The following is a 23,309-nucleotide window of genomic DNA, read 5'->3' on the forward strand; positions in this document are numbered from 1 at the left end:
AAAGAAAAGGTAAAGGGTTTACACTATGAAGAACTCTCTTTGTACAAGTGTATACACCATGAACTCCTGATTTCCCTGACACATCAGGAAACACTCTCAAGTTTTGCAGGCAGTTGCCATCCTCTTGTCACCCCCTGTGCTCCATCAGTCCCTTGGCAACAGCATCCATAATCTGCTGAGCACTAGCAGAAGGGATCCTATTTGGGAGAGCAAAGCCAGATTTTCAGCAGCAACGATACAGTCTTCAAATTTGGTGGCAGCTGTGACACTTGCCACATGTGCTGGAAACACTGAGTGGGAATGCTTTTGCTCTAGTAAACAGCAGAGAGTTAAATCCTCTGCAAACAGTAGAGATTTATTAACGTAGGGATTTACATTCACTGACCTCAAGGTCTGCTGCTACATGGAAAATGGTAAAGGGGTCAAGTAGCAAGCTAGCAAACCCAAGGTTTTATCAGCCTGAAAAGGTTATATCAGCTGGCTCAAGGATAGTGAGGCACAAAAAATGCTGCCTCCTGAAAGCTCTCTAGGTTTCTGAATGGTGTGTGGACACTGCAGGAGGTAGCTCAAGTGATAAAGAGAGGGTTATGACAAAAAGCCAAAACAGGGTCCTGAGCTCTGACAAAGACTCCTCCCAGATATGGGGGGAATAAAGAGTGGTCAGGAAATGAATCAGATCAGTTTTTCCTTCAGCTGATAATTCAGTACATTCAACCTTATTGCAGTTCTAGCAATGTCCTCCCTTGAAAGTTAGGATCTTTATGTTCTTCCCCTGCTTCCATGTAGCACTGTTTTTAGCATTCATTAACAATCTTTTAATTCCCAGAGAACAGTACAACACGCAGATAGCATTAGCCAGAGTGCAAAATCAGGGAGAATCAGACCCTTCCTTTAGGGAAAGGTGCTGCAAGATCCAGCTTTTTCAGTAGAATATTAACTAATTCCTGTAACACATCTATATCCAGGCCTGGGCTGTGCTTTGGGATGGCTGTAAGCTTCCAGGAACATAAACACGTCCTAAAGACTGGCAACAAGAGCTGGGGCAGCTGTTTTGCATGGTCAGCTGTGCTCTGCTTGGGTCAGTCCTGCAAGCGCCATGCCAACAATGAGCTCTCCAGTCACTCTCTGTGCCTCACCCTGGGGAAGCATTCATCTGAGTGACAACACTGAGCTGGACTTTCTCCCTTTGGCAGTCTTATTTCTGTTTTAATTGGTGTTTCTTTAATCTCAGACATGACTGTTTTATGGAAGTGAAAACATCAGTATTCAGCTGACTTGGGACTTTTTATATTAGTCCAGATATGTCCTTCATAGTGATGTTGTAAGGCCCCAAAATAAGTGATCTCTTAACTTGGGTAGTCTCTGCTCCAGGAAAATATTTTCTTCAAAGGAAAGCATCAGGATGACTGGAGAAAGGATCCCAGGTGGAGCAATAGTGACCAAGGGAGAGTATTAATTATTTAACCTCTCTAAACCAGCTGAGCTCATCATTTCCCCCGGGTCTTGCTTTAATACCATTTCTATAGCCCACAAAACAAAGGTTATAAATAAAACAGCCTTGGAGCACAAGCTAATATTCCACATTTGGATCAGGTAAATTACATTCAGCAATGTACTGGCCTGCACATTTTGTGTTAGTGCCTCTCAGCAGTGGAACTGATACAAACATGCAAAGCAGCATGGCAGGTACAAACTCTGTGGCACCATTTTCTTAGGAAAGGGGTGAGAGGGGGGATGAGAGGAGGAGTGGGAGATGACTACTTAGATATACTTTATACCACTTTTCTACCTGAGCCAGCAAATGATACCACAATCCACACAATCCACACAAAAAAATCTTCGAAACTAAAATTCAAATTATTCCAGCTAATAGTGTATGGTGCATCTGTGCCCATCTGGCTGTAGTCACAGCACCCTTCTGCCACACAGGGACAGCTTGTTTCAGTCACAGTGGTAGATATGAGCTCAGAAATGGCTGCTCCAATGGACAGGCTCCAATGCAGGATGAATTACTCTCCTCCTCAGTAGTAGCAACAGAAGCTCTCACAGTGGCTCCCCTCTGTATGCAGTGGGAAGAGAAAGTCCTATTAAGCATAGCAAGTTTTATGCCTGTGGATTTCAGTGTTGTAATCTTGACTTTATCACTCCAAGCAACTCCCTCGCTCAGTGCTCAGGGCTGGAGCCAATGGTCCCCCTGAAGCATTGCCATGGCCCATTCCTGCCCCCTCAGCCAGAGGGACCCACACAAACCACAGGTGATATGGAAGGAGGGAGGGGCAGGAAGTGGCATGTCTGTCACTGCTTCTGCAGGTGACAGCATGCATCCCTTTCCTCTTCACACACTGCTACGGCCTGGCTTGGAGTCAGCTTGGTGCTGAACAAATGGCACCCCCTGGTTTTGCCAGCTCCCAGCAGGACTTCTTCCCCCTCAGTGCACAAATATTCACAAGGAAAAGCAGTCTCATTTGTCACTACTGCAGGCTTCTTTTTCAAGGAATCCCAGATTTCCTTATCTTTGCTCTCCTACCTTTAAAGGACCTTGTGGCATGGCAGGCACCCTGGGCCTCTCCCACTTCTTCCCATGGGGAGTTCCACCTCAGGCTGGGCTGCAGTGACACAGGATGGATGCATGGCTTCGTGAGGGACTTGGCTGGCACAGCACATGGGACTTGTCCTACTGCACCCACCCGAGGCAGTGGGGCATAGCCAGAGGAGGTGACCAGCCCCATCCATAGGTGACAAGGCAGGAATCCTGCCAGCCTGCCAGGGCCTGGCAAAGGCAGGGCTGAGGGCAGAGCCTCAGTGGGCCCATGGCTGTGCAGGGCTGAGGGCAGCTGCAGGCCAGCCCTGCTGGAGCAGCACCACACTCCTGAGGGGCTGACAGGGACAGTGCCAGGACAGATATGAACAGTCCTGGGCCATGGGCATCAGGACAAGTGGCCCAAGGTGCCTGGCAGGGAGAGGCAGGGCTGGTGATGTCCAACACCCCATTACTGTTCAAGGCCTTAAAATGGCAGAAAATGCATCAGTGTATTCATTATGCATCTTAAGACTCTTACATCATCCAGGTGTAATTGAAGATCCCACTAGTGGCATAGCAAGACACAGCTAGGTGTGTATGTGACAGTACCACCAAAAATAGGAGAGATGGGACTTGTCCTGGTAGACAGGAGAGAATAAACCTGGGGTTGTGGGAAAAAGTAGCAGTAAAAGTTCTGGCAAAGCTGTCCCTTTATTTATAAGCCCATATCAGGAAGAAATGCTAGTCACCCATTTTGGACCTATCTGTGATTTTCAAATGCATCTTTATTGATCAGTTGATTAAGCTCTAGTCTGAACTTTATTTTACAGGAACCTGCAGCTAATCAGCACAAAAAAATTACCATCACCACCTCGTAAAATACTAGCGCAAAAACAGAAATGCCACAATTCAGTTGAAAGGACTGGAAAAGAACTAAATTAAATCACAAACTCTACACGTAACAAACAGTTGCCATTAGTCCCACATGTCATTTAAACCCAGCAGCAGGAGAGGAGGACTGAACACAAAACCAAGCACCCCAAGTGCCAACTCTTTCTCCCCTGAGTGTGCTTAACCACGAGCTTGGCATGAACAAGTGGGACAGCAGCAGAGAGATGCACACCATCTGCCTGTGTCTTCTCTTTTATGCTAGAAAGCCTCCTGGGTCTGTCCTCTGCTTCAGAATATTCAGAGCTCACTAAAACAAGAGATTGATGCAGATTTGCACCCAAAGGATGTGAAGAAAGCCTGGTAGCTGAAGGAGAGTGAGTCTAAAAGAGAGGACTGAGCAGTGCAGGCAGAAACTGAAGTTATCCAAGTTGGCAGTAGGTACAATGCATCCAAACACATTTATTCCAGATGAACACAGGATGGAACAGCAAACCTGAAGTTCAGGATGTAATACTGGGGATATTATGCCAACCATCACATCATCTGTGCCCTCATTTTCTGTCTGCCCATTCTGACTACTCTGTCTGCATCCTTTGTGATTCTTCCCTTCTTTCCCATTCTTCTGGTACTTCCCACCCACACAGGCAGTAACCCTCCCACCCCACCTCCCTCCCTGACCTTCACACAGTCATGCCCGCATCTCCCACTTGACACTCCCATCAGCTCTCCTGCTTCATGCACCTCCATGTAACAACACTAAGAGAAAGCTGAAACGTCATTTCCTGTTCCCCACACTCAGAGGAGCACTCATCTTGATTTCTCATTCCTGAGGAACATAGGGAATGGTGATCTAACTTTACAAGTAAGTAAATTGAGTAAACTCCTCCAACTTAATTTGGAATTTACCTGTATTCTCCATCCTTCTCATTTCCTCCCTCTTGGTCCCTCTCTTTTAAATGTAGGAATGTTTACAGTAATTCAGGCCTGATTTTTACATAAGACCCCAGAATTTTCCTGGAAGTCAGCTCACTCTCCAAGACCTATTCCATCATAGTTACAGCAGTCATGGGAAAATGTGCTGTTTGTGCCACTGAGAAGAAACTGCTTTGGCATGACAACGTAAGGCTTGCACAGCATCTGACACCCTTCTAAGAACAACACCGGCTCAAAACAAAGTAAGAAAAAAATCTAAAGATAACCTATTCCCTTTTCCCTTCAAGTCTAAAAGAACCTCTCTTGTGGCACAGAGAGGCACTGTTACCCAATCACAAAAAGCCAGCAAAACACATGCGGCAGTGACTGATTTCCTACGCTTGTGCACATGGTGCAAGGGCTGTACAGGGATGAGACATGGAAGGGAAGGCTAAACCCACAGGAACTCTGCCATCCTCAAATCTGCAGAAGACTGGTACAAAGACAACACTGATAGATAATTTTCTGTGTTCACCAAAAACAAGACCACTAGTAGTTAGTTACCTTAATGCACAGCAAGGGTGACTAAAGTTAGGTATCAGGAAAAGCAATCTCACTTGTAGGCTAGCTAGGAACTGAACAGACAATCTCAGCAGCCTCCAGGATCTTCCTCAGTGAAGTTCAGTAAAGAACAAGTTTGATGAGAAGCCATGGTGGACATGTTTGGGATACTCAGTCGTCTCAGAGCTGGTGTGGGCTCTTGAGGTCCTTTCTAGCCCTGCGCTTACAAGTTTATCAGTTGACTACACTGAAAAGAACAAAAGGGTAATTTTTCTGTCCAGCAGTTGCAATTAAAGCAACAAAGGAAAAAAATTGCAGAATTTTTCCTTCCTTTCCCCAACCTTCATGTCTTATAGCTGAGGAGTTCCTGGCCCTCAGTGTAAGCCCTTCTAATACTGATGAACAGAGCTACTAGCCCTTCTAATACTGATGGAAATGATGGGAAACACAATACCCTTGGAACAATTCACAGGTAGTAGCTGGAGTGATGACTGTCAGCACAGGACAGCCTTGTGTGGGCAGAGTGAAGTATTTCACAGTTCACTGAATGGGAGCCATGGACAAGACAGGACAAGGTCAGTGTACAATACATGGCATGCCTTCTTCATCCAATGAAAGGATTACATGAAAATGGCCATCCTGCCCAGTCACTCTCCTTGAGCTTCACTACACTGGCTTGTCTAGCAGCCTCCAGCACTAACTACTTCCAGCTGTGGCAAGAGAAGAATTGTGAACAGTGGAGTTTCCCCAACCCCCCCAGTGTGGAACCTCTCCTTAATCTTCAAGCTCACCCTGTCCCCCTACCCTGACTCCCCTCAATTTAAAAAATAATGGTGATAATGTGTGGAAGCTGGTGACATTGTGCATGTGGTTCACTTCCAGTTCTCTTTTTCTCTTCTCATGCATCCTCCTCCTGCCTCTCCAGCAACCCTCATCCCCGCCAATCCATTCCATCAGTCCATCCAGCCTGCATGCCTGGGGGGCTGCTGCTCACTTGCCATAGACACTCTCATCGCTGTAGGCCACATAGAGAAAATAATCCTCCTCATGGTTATCCTGCCAGGGGACAAAGAGACAAAGTGAGGAGCCAAAGCTGGAAACTCACTGCATGTGAGAAAGCTCAACCCAGAGATCATTGTAACATGAGCAGGTAACTTCTTTTTCACTGCTCCTCTCTGTTTACATCGAAGGCTTCGCTTCCTAAGACCAAAGAGAACTCTGGTCACAGCTCTGCTTCTACACACAGGCAGGACGCATTTCTGTACATAGGGAATTTACTTGAAGAGCCACAGCCAGGCTGAGTTGCAAGCATGCAACAGAAACAGCTCTGACTGTTCACCAGTATCTCAGCAGTGGTATGGTCTTAAGATTGAGAGAGAGACTTGGAAGGATTTAGCAAGTCAAAAATCACCTCTAGATGGTATTTTTTTCAGAACACTTTGACAAGTGGCTGTATTTCTAAGTCCTGTTTTACATACGAGCAGTAGAGCTGATATGTTAAGTGATTACACTGACACAAAAATTCTGTGCTGTGCCAGCAACAGAGATCTGACCTCAGCTCTAGACATCAGACACTTTCCTTCAGCGTGTTCAGATTTGGAAAGCATCCTGCCTGTGTTTTCTTTTATTATCTTCATTAGTATACAGACTGATGAAGTGTCCAGTTACTGCCAAAAAGTGACAATCCAAACTAGGCTCACAGCACCATGCTGGAGCTCTTTTATTAAAACACCCAGCTAAAGGAGGAATAAAGGAGAAATCAATCCAGGCTGCAAATCACCCATGATATAATGGCTATGGAACTGAGAAATATGGGCATCCAATATGTCTTTAAGGTTGTTCAAATAACACTGCTAAGTAGAAATAGTGGGCAGCAATGCTCATAGCATCCTACATAATCCTCACTTACACAGTGCAAGTGACGAAAGAGTAATTCTAGACAAAGAATAAGTGTTCCATAAGAAAGTATTTCTAGACAGATGGATGCTCAGTGATACTGGCCCTTTTACTAGCTTTTTACTTATTTTTACTGGCTAAAAGGAAATCTCTTTTGTATACACAGCCAAACCTATGCTCACCACCCTCCCCAGCCCCAATCTCTGAAAAGGAAGTGGTTTATTTCAATACTTTGTTAAAGTAGTAGGAGCAATATATCATTGCTGGGGCAAGTATTTGCCACAACCCTTTCAACTAGCAAACAACCAGTTGAATTGATAAGGCTCCCCAGATTCCTGACTGGGGGATGGAATTCCCCACACCAGATGATGGGATACAGCTCAGGCAAGAGGGTGCCCATGTTCAGGCATCTGTGACCAAGCTGAAACCACTGACACTTCTGGACATTGCTCTTGGCAGTGAAAGGCAAGAGAAAAGGGCCAGGCTTACCTCATACAGCTGGCCCATGGTAGCACTGGTGGGAGGGATGGTGTTATTGACGAAGAAGAACAAAGCATCTTCCGGCCTCAGGTGGATCCGCTTTCGGATTAAGAAGTAGAATTGACCAACTGAAGAGGAACAAAGTATGCCTTAAGATGCAGAAGGAATGTTGGAGGGGTTTTTTTTGATGTTGTTGCTGTTTATTTCTATATTTTAACCCTAACCATGGCTGTTTTCTTTTAGTGGTGGAAGTCACATATTGTATATAAAAAGTAGGGGAAAATGAACAATGCAGGACAAAAAGCAAGAGAAGAAAGCAGTAACTTCATGACTGTAACCACATGAGCAGCCAATCCAGTCTGAGCTGGCAGTTTGTCAGGTACACATCCCATGCCATGTCCCCTCTAAATCCACACTCCACCTACTATGGTATGAAATGCTATACTGAGGGTAATTGGTGGGAAGACCTTTAACTAGCTTAACCTTTAGATTCTACAGATCAAAAACACCTTAAGAGAATTTAGCCTTGGTATATATGGTTATAATCATTCCTGAAAAAAAAATCCTTATTATTTACTACTTTGCACAAGAAAGTTTTTCAGTCCATTAAATACTGCAAGAGGAAGAAGAAACGCTGTTCCTTTAACTCATTAATGTTCTTAAATAAAAACAGATGTAAAAACACAATCAAGATCACCATGACCATTCAGAAAAAGAACCTTGTAACTATGACTACAGCTACAGGGGTGGAAAACGTGGGGACTATTGCAAGAACTTGTCTCTTCCTGCAACAAGAGCACAGCCTCTGGCAACTCCGCAGCTAAGTCATCATTGACTGGCCATGACATTGTCCATGATACATAATTTAGTTAGTCACTGTTGTCATGGTTAGAACTCAGTTGTGACACGCTACCTAAGCCAGTGAGATACCTCAAAAGATCTGAGAGAATTCTGCCTGTTGAAATCCAGGCTATAAGGTAGAAATATAACAAGGACAGCAGACAAACAAGATGTTGAGCCTATCTGGATATTTTCTTTGTGCTGATCACAGAGTAAAAAGCACTTCTGAGACCCTCTCGCTGAAGATCAGGAGGAAAGGAGGTAGACATTGTTACCTGTGAGGTCGGAAGGTACAAGATACTTTCTTTTGTCCAAGTCAGGTACTCTGGCTTTGGGTGCTTTTTCCACGATTACCTGTAAAGAGAGAGAGAGAAAGCAAGAAACAGATGAGTATCATAAACCAAAACAGTCCAAAAAGCAACAGTGGATAAGGACATTACCCTCTGATGGTGTTACTAGGCCTTTAGGTATATAATCTGTAACAAATACACAACATTAAAGAATACATAGGTGAGATGACTTAAAGAAGAACAGAAGACAATCTAAAATCACTCTCAATAGCTGTGCAGGGAGCCCAGGCCTGCAGCTGTAAGCATGGGGAGTGAAAAAAAAGAGTCCAGAACAGACATAAAAATAAACCATAATGGCTGAGAAAAAAAAAAAATAGGACACCTTGATGTTCCCAGTTCAGGTTAATTTTGTGAGAAGCAGCTGTCAGGAGGCTAATACATGAACACAAGCAAGTAAAACGGTTTCCAGGTTACAGTTCCAAACTGCCCTGCACAAAATCAGCCCTACTCCCAGTAGTCCCGCATCCTAATTTCTACTTTCACCAACACCAAGTGCTCTAGAACGAAGCAAAGACTTAAAGAGAAACTACAGCTCACTGGGGATTTTTTTTTAAATCTCCAATTCTTCAGGAGTTATTATCTACTCTGAAATTCATATCCTTTAAGTTTATTATCCATAGTTCACATAACTATGGACATTTCCTCAGTCAAGTAAACAAACATACAATAATTAAAACCAGCCTACCATCTGGGCAACTGGATCCATTGAGATCTCTTGACAAAAATACTAATTTGTTTATATTCTAACGCAGAAAAATACAAAGCTCAGCAGCTTTAAGATCAAACAGACCAAGAGGTCTTTTGCTAAAAAACGTAATTTTTGTTAGCAGAGTTAGGCAAAATATTTACCTCAGAAACAGGAATTATTCCAAAGTGACCTGATCTCCTTTTCCATTGAAACCTTTGGAACTACTGCGTTTGTGCAGAAAAAAGCTGCAGGGCTTTTTTTTTTTTTTGTTATATGTATTTTTGAACTGGTAAAAGATACATCATGTTTCAATCTATGCGGCTTGCTGTTCTGCAGAAGCCATTCTTACCACCCAAACTAAATCTCTGGATTTTCTGAACTTCCTAAACTTTTAAATTTCCTTAGGTCCCATAATAGTGAATACTCCAACTGAAACACTGTGGGACTAATTTCTAAGGGTTCCATGCTCCCATTGCTCTTTGGCAACCCAAATCAGCAAATACAGCTGCTGTCTAAGAAAAAAGATTGAACTGCTGTGGACTAAGCATTCTTTGGAAGCAAAACAATGTTGCCCCACCAGTGAGACACCACACCAGAACAAAAAGTTATCATGAGCTTGGTGTATTTATCCTGGACATGGTGCTGTGCTAACCTCAATCCTTCTAGAGCCAAGTGAGTGTCTGCAAAATATCTCACACCAGAGAGGTCCGAACTAGGACATTTTTTCTCTGTGCTCCATTTGAATGTGGCCAGCACAGCCAAACCCCCTGAAATTTCCGTGTTTGATTTTAAAATAGAAACAGGGTTGCCTCAGCTACTTCAAGATTTCCAAGTACCTTCGTTAGCACAAGGCACTCAAGCTCCTTCAGGCAGTTTGAGGTAGGACATACATTTCTGTACAAGATGCAGTTGGTAAATGCTGAGGAAAGGACACTACCCCAATCTCACTGAACAGCAACAGCACTTCTCACATTTATTACCAGCACAGCCAAACAAGGCAGTATCTAACACAATTAACTGCAGTGGGGAGTTCTTGCCTCCAATTAAAAAAACCTACTGACAAGCCAAACTGCTTGCTGTGACTACCCTAACTGGGGCGGGAAGGGGAAGGAGTGGCTTGTAGATTGATCATTAGATAGCAAAGGAAAAGAAGTCATGCCTATGTGAATGAGGTGAGTGTTAGGGCTTATAAACCCCTTGGAAAGGTTTAAATCAGATCACCACTGATTTAAGAAATGTTAAGAAACATCTCCCTCGTGCAAAGATGCACAGAAGGAATGGAGGTGCTGTGCTAAGCTGACTGGCAACTGTAGTCAGTTTGCTGGATAATGCAGGTTATCTCTTCTGAAGCACTAAACCCTTCACATATCTAGACAAAACCTACAAGGAAAATCCTAAGGGCAGAATACAGACTATCCACATTTGAGCTGCTGCTGAGTAGTGACTGTGGTAATGCAGGGCAGTGAAATCTCATCAAAATGCTGAGATGTATCATGGCACTGCAGCGTAGGCTGCCAAAAGGATGATATCTTCAAGGATCCTGCTGTCAGGAAAGGCAGACACAGAAGCGATGTGAAGAACAGAGTGCTGCATGAACTCTGGGCCTTGCTGTGCATCATTCCAATAATCCTTAACTTCAGCACACCCTGTAATTCTGGTCCTGGTTTTCTTCACAAAGTTCTGCTGATGCCCCCTATCCTGACCTCCATTGCGTCCTGCCAGACTAGGCCTTGTCCTGTGCTCCCCACAGGGTTCTTCCTGACACATTTGTCATGGCCTGCTGTGCAATCTGCCACATTAATCCTAAATTTACACCTTCTCTCTCCACCGACCTAGAGAGCCCCCATCATAAATACCCAACCCCACACACTTCAAGCTGCCCTGCTGCATGCTCAACCTATGCTATGCCAGGCCTCCCAAACACAGAGAAAACAAAGGCACCCAAATACTGACTTCCAAAAACTTTTTCAGGTCTATTTGAGGGTCACCCCCAAGACAAACATGCTGCTAGCCTGCAGGAAAACATGGGGTGTAACTGTTCCCCCTCTGTCATTAGTTTTATAGGGGGGGGGTCCTAGTTTTTTTGAAAGCAGTACACCTGTGCAGTAAATCTAGGGCAGACCTCTCCAGTGGGGATGGAAAAAAGTAATACTTGCAAAATGTTTATTAAAAAGGAAAAAAAAACAAAAACCCTACACTTAATAGATTTTCTTCTTTTTGTCTTTTTTTTTGGTCCCAATAATTATTTGGAATTACGAAGTCAGAAGTTTTCCACTGGCACTCCAAAGGGGCCTAAGAATGAGGAAGCAAAATTTAGCTAGATGACCTTGCATTCCAAAAGACATTTTCTCCACAGGATGCTTAAACAGGAGAGCAAAAGGATTGAGAAGTATCATTTTTTTGCTCGCAAAGGAAAAGAGAAAGGCTATATCGAAAAGACAAAACAAACTGAAGCAAAATAAAAATAACAAGGACATATGAGATGACCCGGATGCAGACCATGTTTAGTATGAAGAGTACCCAGTTAACCCATTCACTGATCTCCATTTTCACAGAAACAAGGGTGAGCTTCTTGCCCACTCACCCCCATCCATGCCAGAAAACGATCAGCAGGGTTCGCATTATGGAATTACTGCGGATCCCAGGGAAAAAGGTGTGTTTCACCCCCCACCCACAATGCAGCCCTTCGCGCACCATAAATAGACCCAGCTTCGCACTAAGGAGGAAAGCAGCCGGGGATTTGAATCAGAGCAGCGAGATCACGATCATCTGCACTAAACTCATTTCTTTCGCCTTCAAAATAAGACAAGCAGCAGCCGACGGCCGGCACGGAAAACAAAGGCGGCCGAGCCCGGGCTCGCAGCCATAGCCGCCCTGGCAGCGCGCACTCACGGGGACTCTGTCGGGGTATTTCTTCCGGATCTTCTCCCCTTCTTTTTTCCTGTACTCGAACGGGTGGTCTTCCTTGTACTGGAACTTCATGGCGCCGGGCTGTCCCACCGCTCGCGGCTGCGGCTGCAGCTGCCTGCGACCCGGCCGGCGCTGCGCACACAGCTCCGCCCGCCGAGCTCCGGGAGCCGCCCCGACACAGCGCCGCTGTGACGTCACGGCCAGGCGTCGCCCCGACCCAGCGGCAGGGGGACGCTGCTCGGAGGAGACCCCTCCGCCCAGCCGAGCCGTAATGTCACGGGGAGGTGCCCCCCGAGCCGAGCCGAGCCGAGCCGAGCCGAGCCGAGCCGCGCTCTGACGTCATGGGGAGGCGCCGCGGTGTTCGGGGAGCGGTGAGGGGACAAAGAAGGGCGCGTCCTGTTCGTCTGTTCGTGCACCGATTTATTGCCCGGTAGAACATAAACAAACAAACAAATAAATACTTAAAAGCCGCTTTTTTCTTTCTTTTCTTTTTTTTTTTTTTTTTTTTTTTTTTTTTAATCTTAAAGGCAGCAGAGCGCCACCCGCCCTCCGCAGCGTGACTCAGGGTTATAAACACGGCCCCAGCCGTGCTGGGGCACAGCACCCGCCCTGGGGGGACATGGCTTGGGGCTCCCCGGGTGAGGCCTGAATGCCCCCGCTGGTCCAAATGAATGTGACCTGCGCTCTCTGTGGCTGCGAGATGTAACATGTACACACAAAAATAGTTGTTTGTTCTCGGACCGTCCCCGTGACTGCTGGATCTGGGCTGTTGCCTTATTAGTAGCATGTCGGCGGCAGAAAGCATGCCATGTAATGTGTCACACCAGATGCATGTTGCAAACAGCAGACAGCTAAAGGTCTGCAAACAAGCCAAAACAGCGAGCCAATTTCAGCCCAGTTACTCAGCTGGCACATACAATATCTGGGTTTTTTTTCCCTTAGGAGTAGATAAACTCACAATTATTCACTGATCAGCGGAAGAGCAGCTATTAATGAATGGCTCAGCATGCTCAAATCAGGATAAAAATCAATTGCTGCTACCCTAGGGACAATGAGTTGGATTGTGTTAAATTACTTTTTCTTTGCATACTTTACCTAGAGGAAGCAGAATTTTGCCAAGGCTGATCTTTTATCGGTGCAGGTGTTTTAGCTGTAGCAGAATGTATGTGGAACAGCCAGATGCATAAGGTGATTCTCCATGTCCACACCAAAGGCAGAGGTAAAAGACAGATTTCCTAATTCAACCCCATGTCTTGACTGAGGATGAGCAGGGGTAGGAAAAGGTGTGTTGGGGTGTGATTTTTCTCACTTGAATCATGACACCTACTTTTGGATAGCTGAAGTGTGTCTACAAAAAACTCTGGCAGGTCCTTTACTTTCTAAGCTTTTATTACTGGTACTTTTTTTATACCAAATACTTTTATTAGTATGGGGTATTGTGACCTCCTGCTAATAGTCAGCTCCAGCAGGTGCATGCCCAAATCTCCTAAGGATCAAGCAGCCCACAGTGGGAATGTCACCAGCCAATATGTCCCAGCCTTCACTAGTTTGTGTGCATCAGGTTTGTACAGGAAGCACCATCAACATGTCTGTCCTAGGGCATGTAAACATTCTCCCATGGTTGCCAGGTCAGAGGGGTGAGTCAGAAGGAAGGAACTGTTTTTTGCAGTCCCATAGCAAATAGCTTGGATTGAAGGAACCCCAGGGTTTAGACCCAAGGAAAATTTTGGTTTCATGGCATTAAACTTTTATATGAAGCCTGTGTTTGGCCTCCTTGCTTCCTAATTGCCTGCAGCACAGCAGTGCTGAGGTGTACTGAAGGTCTGTAGTGATGCCTCTTCCACAAGCACAAAAGAGAGGAAGGTTTCTAGCCTGTTTCACTTAAGCCACCAACATATTCTGACAATTTAAACAGACTGATCTCAAACTCCTCTTACCCTGTGAATTGCTGTTTTTATTCTCAGGACTGCTCCCAAGGCAGCTAAGGTAACACCTGGTTTTAATTTCTCATGTCAAATCAGAGAGAAGTGACAGGTTTTTTTCCTGTTCTGATGCAAAGACATGACCCTGTGAGCAGATTGCTAGGTGACTTCTCAGCAACTCCCCTGACTGAAGTCTCTCCCTGCCCTGATGGTGCAGCCCTGGATGTGCAGCCCCAAGACTCGCTCTTCCTGCTTCCCCTCTTTGTCAGGCACTGAATTCCCAGCTCTCTCCTTCAGCTTCAATAATAACAATAACATCACTGGCCAAGCAGGCAGGAAGATGATACATGCAGAAGCAGTGACAAACACCTAAACATGTGACTCAGGGTTGTTAAAATGTCAGCCCATGTGCATGTGACAAACCCTATGTTCTGGATTTGTTTGCCAGAGGGAGGAACTGGAAATGGTGTTGGCTAATTTTCCTACCCTGGGCTGCCAGCACAAGTGCTCCTTCAAGGACTGTCAAAACAATATATTTCTTCTTCATTTAGAGTGTCAGAACAGCTCTGAGCACATACTGTACTGCTGTGTCTGCAGGTCATGTGGGTACATTCTACAAGGGATTTCCCAAGCATTGGCAATGCTGCAATCATTGGAGCAGGAGACAAAAATATTTGCACAGAACCTGGGGGCATGTTTTGCAGTCTGTGCTGTACTATACAGTCCTCCTGCTTATAAGTCTGGAGTCCCTAGCATACTTATTTCTTTATTACCTCCCAGTGGGTAATTTATGCCTCTACAGACTGATTTTTAAATTTTTTTAAAATCCTAATTGTGGACTCTGCATATCCAAGTCTCTTTTGTCAGAAAATTTGTGCTTTGTGGTCTGAATGGTGATTAAACCACAGATGGCATACCTGAAGGCACTCATGCTTCTGATCTGCTCGCTGCCACCCATGGCACAGTCCTTTCCTGGTGTCTCTGCTATATCCCTCGTGACTGGTCATCAGTTTTTCTTGGCACTGGATCTGTAGTACCTTCAGAGCCAGTATGGGCACATTGGTCTTGGATGAGGGCACAGGGTTAGTCACTCCCAGTAAACAATGTCTAACTGTGTAAATGTTTTCCTTTCCTCTAGGAAAGCACTCTGTATTGTCCATGCTGGGCTGCTCTATTTTCTACAATTTCTTATTTATTTTTTTACCAAAAAAAAAAAAAACAAAAACAAAAACAAAACAAAACAAAAAAAAAACCCCACAACCCAAAAAAAAAAAAAAAAAAACAAAACAAAAAAACCCCAAAAAACCACCTGCTCTTTCTTACCATACTTCTTGTATGGCCCAGCTTCAGCTAAAGTTGCTTAAAGGCATACAAATGATGCTCTGAGGAGATTAAGGAATACAATCACAATTGGTGCATGATCAAAAGCAGCAGCAAAGGACAACAGCCCAGACTTGCAAAGCAGAGTTTGAGATCCATTTGTTCCAGCCAGTGATTGGGAGTGGCCTGTTGGAGAGGGGCATCATTGTTCCTGTGAAAACAAAGAAGCAACAGTGGGGCCAGTGGGATGTTTCTGAAAACCGTTTTTTCTCAAGTACTCTGTTTTAGGGGAACCTAAGGGCGGCACTGTTACCAAACAAGTTAATATTTCTTTTAAAAGGAGTGGGGAGGGTAATTGCTTTAAGGATATTTAATCATTGAATTGGGTAACAGATTGCAAGCAACCTATGGGTAATGCCCATGTGTTAGAAAAACAAACTACAAATTTAGGGACTGACGTGCTCTTCGACCAGAGAGAGAAATTTGTTTTTGAGACCTGGACACAAAGAATGCAGAATTTATAACCAATGACACAGAAACAGGAGATGAAGGAGAAACTAACAAAGACGATTACTGAGATTTTCTTTATCTGGGAAAAAGAAATAAATTATAAAAGTACTAAAATGTGGATTAATTTGCATTAGAAGCAATAAATAAATAACAATAGGTGGTAGAATACTATTTAATGAAGATAACTATGTAGCTTGTAAGTCAATGAACACTAATTTCTTTTTTTGCTTAAATGTATAAATAGTTAAAGGTTTGATAACTGGCATGTTCTGTGGAGCTATCCCCATATACCCTACCACTGAATAAAGTTATGTTGACTTTCTACCCTAACAAACTGGTTAAACAGTTTATTTCCCAGCTTTTGGTGCCAGTTTCTGGTACCCCAGATGGGACAAAGAGGTGCCAACTCAGTGGACCAGAGGAATCATCAGCACTCCAGTGCACACCAAAATATTTCCAGGGAGATCTTCTTGTTTCTTTGTCTGATGAGTAGATCACTCTGCCCTTTGTGGAAAAAAGAATACACTATTACTTAAGGTACTTTATTTGAAGGTATTTTTCCTGCCCATAAGTTGCCCTAATAGAAAGTTTGCGGTGTGAGGCTCAGAGGTTTTTCAAACCGGCTTGGGTTTTAGGAAATGTTGTGAAAAGTTGTAAAAGATTGTAAGAAGTTATGGAAAGCTTGTAAAAGGTTTTAAAGGTGTTAAAAGTTTTTTTCCTAACATGGTAAATATGGGAGTGAGGCTATCCTCATAGCTCCCATGAGAAGAGATCCCAAAGGGTTCTCTTTTGGATTCTGTCCTGAGGAACTGGAAAAAGTTGGGGGTTTGGGAGGGTGACCCCCTGACACAAAAACAACTTGTTGAATATTGTAGTCACTGGTGGCCAATATATAAACTTAATGGTTGTGAAAAGTGAGCAGTTAATGGGATTGCAAATTACAAATACCATTTTGCAAACAATGCTGTTTTTTAAAAGGAATGCAATGGACCACCCCCCATATGCTTCTTTTTTTTTTTTTTTTTAATTTTTTCATTAGTGGAATAATTCTGATTAGTGGAAGTAATGTATGCATGTGCCTAGAGATCTGATGGTGTTAGCATTAGAAGAGAAGGGATGGGAAACCACCCAAAAGATGCTGCTCTGGCTGCAGTCCAGGCTGAATCCCCAGTGTCAAGCATGTGGCTGCGGGTTCCTGTGGCACAATGAGCTGGGTGAGTTTGTCCTGCAGCCAGGGGACTAGTGCAGCTCAGCACTGGGGCTGCTCGGGGAACATCATGTGGAAAGGCTTCACCTTGGAGCTGGACTTGTGCTTTAGGATATTTACTATTTCACAAGGACAAAGGAGTTTGGTCCAGGAAGGAAAAGAGGCTGTCTGTCCAATCCTGATCCCCCTTCTAAGAGAGAGTTGAGCCTGACTGCAGGAAGGGCTTTCAGGAACTGAAAGATGCTTTAATGACTGCTCCTGCACTGGGACTACTGGGCTTTCTAGGCAGAATTGCTGCCCTGTAGAGCAGAGTAACCATCACATGTTAAATGACAGCTCCAGGTTTGCAGGCAGGATGAGCTGGATGTTCCCCCTGGAAAGCACCGTGAAGATTTCCAGGGAGTTTCTGGGCTTGACAGTACTTGACATATGTTCAGCAGACTCAAATGTTTCTGCTTGCTTCAGGCTTTTACTGTGGAGTAAACAAGAGCCTTCCAGCAAATGTTCTGCAGCTTGGTGGAGCCAGGCCTGAACAGCACTTCAGAGAGCAGCTGATAAGAGATCATTCTAATAGGTGTTCCACAAGCAGTTATTATTATTTGAAAGGCCAGGCTGGATGGGGCTCTGAGCAACCTGGTCTAGCCAAAGGTGTCACTGCCCATGGCAGGGAGGTTGGAACCCCATGATTTTTAAGGTTCCCTGTAATCTGTACCATTCTACAATTCTAAGACTGAAGAAAGCAGAAGAGACATAAACTTACATATCTCTTCTTTACTTATTCCATTCCAGTTTATAACTTGCTAATGATACAGTTAATAATGACTAGACAATTTAGGAAGAAGTTTGTGACCTGAAAATCAAGCCCCTCATTAAATTCCTTTAAATACAAAATTCCTGTGACTGGTCAACATCTGGGGCATCACTGAAGATGTTTTAGTTGTTCAATTTAGCTTTATTCTATCCCTGAAACTATTTTATCAACCTTCTCTAAAATTTTCTATGGTTGTGATCTCAACAGCAGTTAGGTTCCTAAATATGTTTGGGACCTAGTCCTAGTAGTTGGACCTTGTCCAACATTGTCCTTGTCCTTCTTATCTACAAAATAACTGTTTTTTCTGTATTTCACAGGAAATACAGGAAAGGAGACCAGCATATTAACTAAAGCTGGAATTTGGGTACTTCAGCAGGAAGAGCCATGCAGGCATTTCAAAAAGATGTGACTTGTGTCTTCATATCAACATGAACATATACATGCAATTCATGGCTGAATGAATCATCATGTGATATTTAATGCTGTGCTGCTTTAATGCTTTCAGATGTTGAATCCAGGGTAGAGACAACACTGATGTGGTTCAACACTCACCTTCTCCTGACAGCTTAGTCCAAGGTTTTACAGATGGGCCATACCTGTGTTCATCCAGTTTCATTAATATTTCTGGATGGTTCAGCATATTTGTATTGACCAGGACTGACTCACAAATTATTCAATCTGAGAAATGGCTTGCATATTTTAAATGGTGTTACTTCAATTGATCTGGTTTTGACAGCAACATTAGGAATTAATAAATGATACTATATGAATGCATTGAAAATATGATTGAGCTTTATTTCAGAGGTAGTGTTCTTGCTCCTCCTGTTATTTGATCTGTTGGTACATATGTAATATTCTTTTAATTCAAATATAAGAGCTTGTGACTACCATTTCAGAATTCTTATATACCCCATTCAGAACCAGACTCTGTTCATTCTATGTATCCTGCAGGGCATTAAGGGTCCACTGTGTACATACTGTCTATACGTATGCTGTCTTTCATTTACATGCAGATTGTTTCAATTTTTTTAAAATTTACTATAAATGATTGGCAATTTCCAGAAGTTTGGTGTTAATATTGGGTTGTAATAGACTCTTGAAAATGTCTTTTTTTGTTTGTTTGTTTTTCTTTTTTTATTTTATTTTCTCCCCCTGCTTTGAAGATCTCTTGCCATCCTGAGGAAACTTAGGCTAAAGGCAAGAGGAATGAGACTCCATCTGCAGGCACCCTGCAGATCACTAGCCTACAAAATGGCTCAGCACCTTGATCCTGCTGCCTGCTTATTTGTGCAAAGTGTGATTCTAGTGTTGTGTGCATGTAATGAATGGGCTTGGAGAATGCAAATTATCTGAAGGAGGTGTCAAAAAGAGCCATTAGACTATGCTAGATCTGAAAATATTTGGAATTTTAGTTGTTTCCCCTGCCCTACCCCCCTTTCTCAATTGACTAAGGAAGTTAATCTCAAATTCTTAAATCCCTCCCCACCTGAATTAGTCTCTGCATGCAACTATCCTGTATTTTTTGGTATCAGTAAAACCAGACATCCATCAGTGTCCTGGGAGGTCTGGCTGGGTGTCCTTGCACTCGGTGGGCACCTGTGGCTTTTCCTCTGGCACTGGATCCAGGTCTGGCACCTTCTGCCCCGCCTTGGCCACGGTGAACCTGCTCATGTGCAGAGCTTCTTCGTAGACTGGAGGGGTGTCTGATGCAGAGAGGGGAGGGGTTCCCTGGGCAGCGTTGTGGGAGTGTGCCACGGCTAATATCCTCCTGGCAGCAGGCCCAAACACTGAGTGGAGAGCTGGAAGAAAGGAGACCAAAGCTGTTTGCCTCATCCAGAAAGCATCATGTTGTTAGAAGAGGGCAAGGATATCCACAGGGCATAGGCTCTTCGCACACCCAGAATGTTTTCCTTTTCCTGCTCCTTCAGACTTCCCTAAAAGAATATGTATACGAAATCCTGCTAGCAGCATCCCACAATTCCTCTCTCCTAAAATGCCACTGAACCCTTATTCCACCCAAACATGTCTCACAGCTGAGCACCTTAGTTTGTAGGATACACAGAGGTCACTTTCCCTGCGTCCTGCCATGAACTTCCCTCTGTCAGCCTCGGGATGTCACCAGCTGGGCTTTACAGTAAAGCCCCTCGCTTCACAGGCTGTTGAAGTCCCCAGGATGGGGCAAGGCCAACTCACAAGTGATGGTGCTCTGGAGGGTGCTGTCATGGTCAAACGCAATGACGGTGACCTCATAGGGCTGGGGGCCCGCCTCATCCCCTGTCTGATGGCACTGGAAGCAGCACCTCATGCAGACAAAGACCAGGCCACACAGGAGCAGGAGCCCCCCGACCACCAGCACCAGCCTGCAATGGGAGGGCACAAAGAATTAGGACAGAAAGATTTTGTTTACAGGACACCTCTTAATGTCTCTGATTGCTTACAGCATGGCTAACCTCAAAGCTAAACAAAGTCACCTGGGGCTTTGTCCAGCTGAGTTTGGACACTATCCAGGGATGCAGATCCATCATTCCCTCCAGGCACCTGTTCAAGAGCTGCACCATTGTCAGGGGAAGCACTTTTTCTCCTGTCTAATCAGAATTTTCCTGTCTGCAGTTTGGTCAGCCACCTTATGTCCTTCTACTGAGCACCTCTGAGAAGTCTCTGCCTTTATCTTCTCTCAAGATCCCCCATGGGTAGTGGAAAACTGCAATTACTTTGTCCCCTTAGCTTCCTCCAGGCTGAAGAAACCTGTTTCTTTTTATTTGCTTTATCTGGCTTCAGTTTGCCAACATCTGTTTTGTACTAGGGGACCAAAACTAGGAATTCCAGACATCTCGTCATAAGTGACAAGCAGAGAGGAAAAATTGGATCTTGAAATCTACTGGCATACCCTTATCAATTCAGCCTTCCAGATGTTCAACAACTACCATCCTTCTTAATCTCATCATGGTGGGAATAACTAAGAAATCAGACAGAACTTACTTTAAAAATCAGTCTTTTAAAAGGCATATTGTACCACGAATGCTTTATTAATAGTGTTCATATGTCTAAATATGTGGAATAAAAAAGGAGGCTGGTGGGTCAACTTTTGTTAAAGACAATGAGATATCTGAGGGGTTGCCTTGCTCTTGCAGAGCTTTAGAGAATCCCAGGGAAAAGGAGGGGATGGCATCACTCTTGAGCAAGTCACATTTAATCCCACCCTTTTCTACTGGAATTGTCTAGAGATGCAGATATTTAGAGTAAACATGTTATCTTACCAGATATACCACAGACGGTCCCATTCTGTACCTGAACAGCTGAAGAGAAGAGGGTACAAGAAATAGTTATCCATAGAACACCAAATAAAGGCAAAGATCCCTATGGTACCCTCCTCCCTCTCCCCTCATGCTCCTCACTTACTGTCCATATTCCAGATGCCACAATGACGAAATACTCATTGTGCTTTGTGAAGGACACAGTTGTCCAACCTCAGCAATATCCCTGTCAGGTGAATTTCCCTTCTGTTGGCTTTATATTTTGATTGTTTTCCTGATATTTATCCTTGCCCAATTCCCTTTTCAAACCTTAGAGATCTGCATTCATGTTTGGTTTTTTTCTTTTTTGTCAATATATCATTTTGGTTATTCTTAAAAATGATATCACTGATAGTAATATTCACCAAAGCAGTGTATTTCAAACAATTTTTTCAAGGAAAGTTTGATTCTAAATTATAATCCCAGTCAACTGAAATTACAGCAGAAAGCTCTTAACTATTGAAGTAATGCAAATAGGCAGCAGGAGCTGTACCACACAATCAGTATCTTGATCAATAAAAATAGTAATTGATAGAGGTCATATTGAAAGTAATGGTGATTTCACATGAATTTTTAATACAACTAAATAAGATTTTCTGGAAAATGTCAACCATCAGGTCATAACACCCATGTCCAGTATTGCCTTTGTTGTTCACTGTTTTCTCTAAAGAAGAGCAAGATTGAGAAATACTTAACTGTTCATTGTTAAGGCAGCCTTCCTCACCTCTCACATGGGGGAGCTAGAAGGAGAAAAGCAGCAGAGACACAGCTAGAGTGAATGAAATTTTTGTCAAATACATCTTGTATATCTTTCATATTATGAGTCTGGATCTCCTATGGTAAGGACGTATAGTTACCTATCTTCCATTGTTTCTATTGTATATTTTGCTGTAGATTTGAAGTTACTCTTACCAACAGCATTGTTTCATATATTAACTTTCTCTAGTCCTTAAAATGTTATTTAGTACTGTTCTGAACTTCATCGTCACTACAACCTTCCCTTTCTCCACTAAAAGCCATGTCATTCCCCAGCTGTAAATCCTTCTTCATGCTCAAATATTAAGAACATTTAAAAACCCTGCTTCCTATTATACCTACCCTGGCTTGAAAACTGCTCTGTCCCTACAGCACTCCTATCCTTTCATTCCTTTCCCTTGGGTTCCTTGATGTCTGAGTTACCATCCCTGGAATAACAGCAAATATTATCTTCTCTGTGTGTGCCTTTTAAATGTCCAGCTCTTTCTAATATCTAGGAAGTTATTATTCCTAATGGCTTTTCATCTTTCCAATGTAACTCCATAGCCAAGCAGAGACTCCATGAAGAGGAAAGTCAAAGATGACTTACCCATAAGAAACTTCCTACAACAAAGCAGATCATGTCTGAGTTGTGCATCCCTGTAAGGTGGTTCTGTGGCCTCTTGGTGTTTCAAGCTGCTTGGAGTCTTCTTGTCCTATCTACTTTCAGTTCATCCTCACCAGTCCAGTGGCCAGGAGAAGGAGCAGCTTCTGTGCTGTGTATTGAATCCACTCTCTTCCTCCTACTCTGCTTCTTTCTGCCCTTCAGTTTTTGCTTTCCCTCTTTTCCTTTTTATCACTGGCATTTCCTGATTTTTTCTGCCTGTCTCTTTTTTGTTATTCTATTGGCCCACTTCTCTTCCTCTTTTGAAGGGGTTTCTAAAACCTTCCAGTCAGATCAGGAGAAGAGCAGTGGCTACAGGTTCTAACTTTAGATGTTTAACTAGTTCAGTGAAAGGCATCATGAGATCTCTGCAGGCCTGACCCTTCCCTTCTATGAGCAGAAAGGGTCTCTGAGTTTGTTCATTCCTGATTATTTCTCTCCCCGCCCCTGCCCTGAGGGGAGTGGGTTGAAAGTCATGTTACTGACCTGTTTAAATGGAGTTCAGATACCTCTCCATCCTCCAGTACCTTTTCTGCTCCTGCACTCACATTGTCCTACCTCTGACCATCCAATCTACTGACTTGGAAGTGAAAGAATGACATATAATGACTATATCCTGCATTTTATATATATATGTGTATGTGTATGTGTGTATATATATATATACACACACATATATATACCATTATATGTATATGTAAACATATGTGTGTGTATATATATGCAACATATATGTATGCATAGACATATATATATATGAATATATATATATATATATATATATTCAATGCAGCAACT

General features: G+C 43.6%; 2 protein-coding genes across 7 annotated transcripts; both read right to left on the bottom strand.

The window, feature by feature from the left end:
• Window positions 1-1,842: 1,842 nt before the first annotated feature.
• GABARAPL1 (GABA type A receptor associated protein like 1) lies at window positions 1,843-12,710 on the bottom strand. 3 transcript variants are annotated; one of them, XM_039721191.1, is made up of 5 exons: window positions 12,032-12,703; window positions 8,377-8,455; window positions 7,271-7,389; window positions 5,880-5,941; window positions 1,906-2,059 (listed from the first exon to the last, which is right to left on the bottom strand). In XM_039721191.1, exons 1-5 carry the CDS (start codon window positions 12,119-12,121, stop codon window positions 2,044-2,046), a joined length of 366 nt encoding a protein of 121 aa, XP_039577125.1. In that variant the 5' UTR covers window positions 12,122-12,703; the 3' UTR covers window positions 1,906-2,043. The 3 variants fall into 3 exon arrangements, with proteins under 3 accessions (XP_039577117.1, XP_039577125.1, XP_039577107.1); XM_039721173.1 differs by lacking the exon at window positions 1,906-2,059 and adding an exon at window positions 3,072-3,159 and having other exon boundaries at window positions 12,032-12,708; XM_039721183.1 differs by lacking the exon at window positions 5,880-5,941 and having other exon boundaries at window positions 1,843-2,059; window positions 12,032-12,710.
• Window positions 12,711-14,533: 1,823 nt separating this feature from the next.
• Window positions 14,534-23,142, bottom strand: TMEM52B (transmembrane protein 52B). 4 transcript variants are annotated; one of them, XM_039721145.1, is made up of 6 exons: window positions 22,458-23,097; window positions 21,837-21,852; window positions 21,077-21,115; window positions 20,013-20,179; window positions 19,416-19,618; window positions 14,535-16,305 (listed from the first exon to the last, which is right to left on the bottom strand). In XM_039721145.1, the coding sequence occupies exons 1-6, from the start codon at window positions 22,459-22,461 to the stop codon at window positions 16,123-16,125; spliced, it is 612 nt and encodes a 203-aa protein (XP_039577079.1). In that variant the 5' UTR covers window positions 22,462-23,097; the 3' UTR covers window positions 14,535-16,122. The 4 variants fall into 4 exon arrangements, with proteins under 4 accessions (XP_039577095.1, XP_039577079.1, XP_039577071.1 ...); XM_039721137.1 differs by having other exon boundaries at window positions 14,541-16,305; window positions 21,809-21,852; window positions 22,458-23,090; XM_039721161.1 differs by lacking the exon at window positions 20,013-20,179 and having other exon boundaries at window positions 14,534-16,305; window positions 22,458-23,142.
• Window positions 23,143-23,309: the final 167 nt, after the last annotated feature.

Source organism: Passer montanus, unplaced genomic scaffold, assembly GCF_014805655.1.
Source record: "Passer montanus isolate IOZ18808 unplaced genomic scaffold, ASM1480565v1 scaffold106, whole genome shotgun sequence".
NCBI lineage: Eukaryota > Metazoa > Chordata > Aves > Passeriformes > Passeridae > Passer > Passer montanus.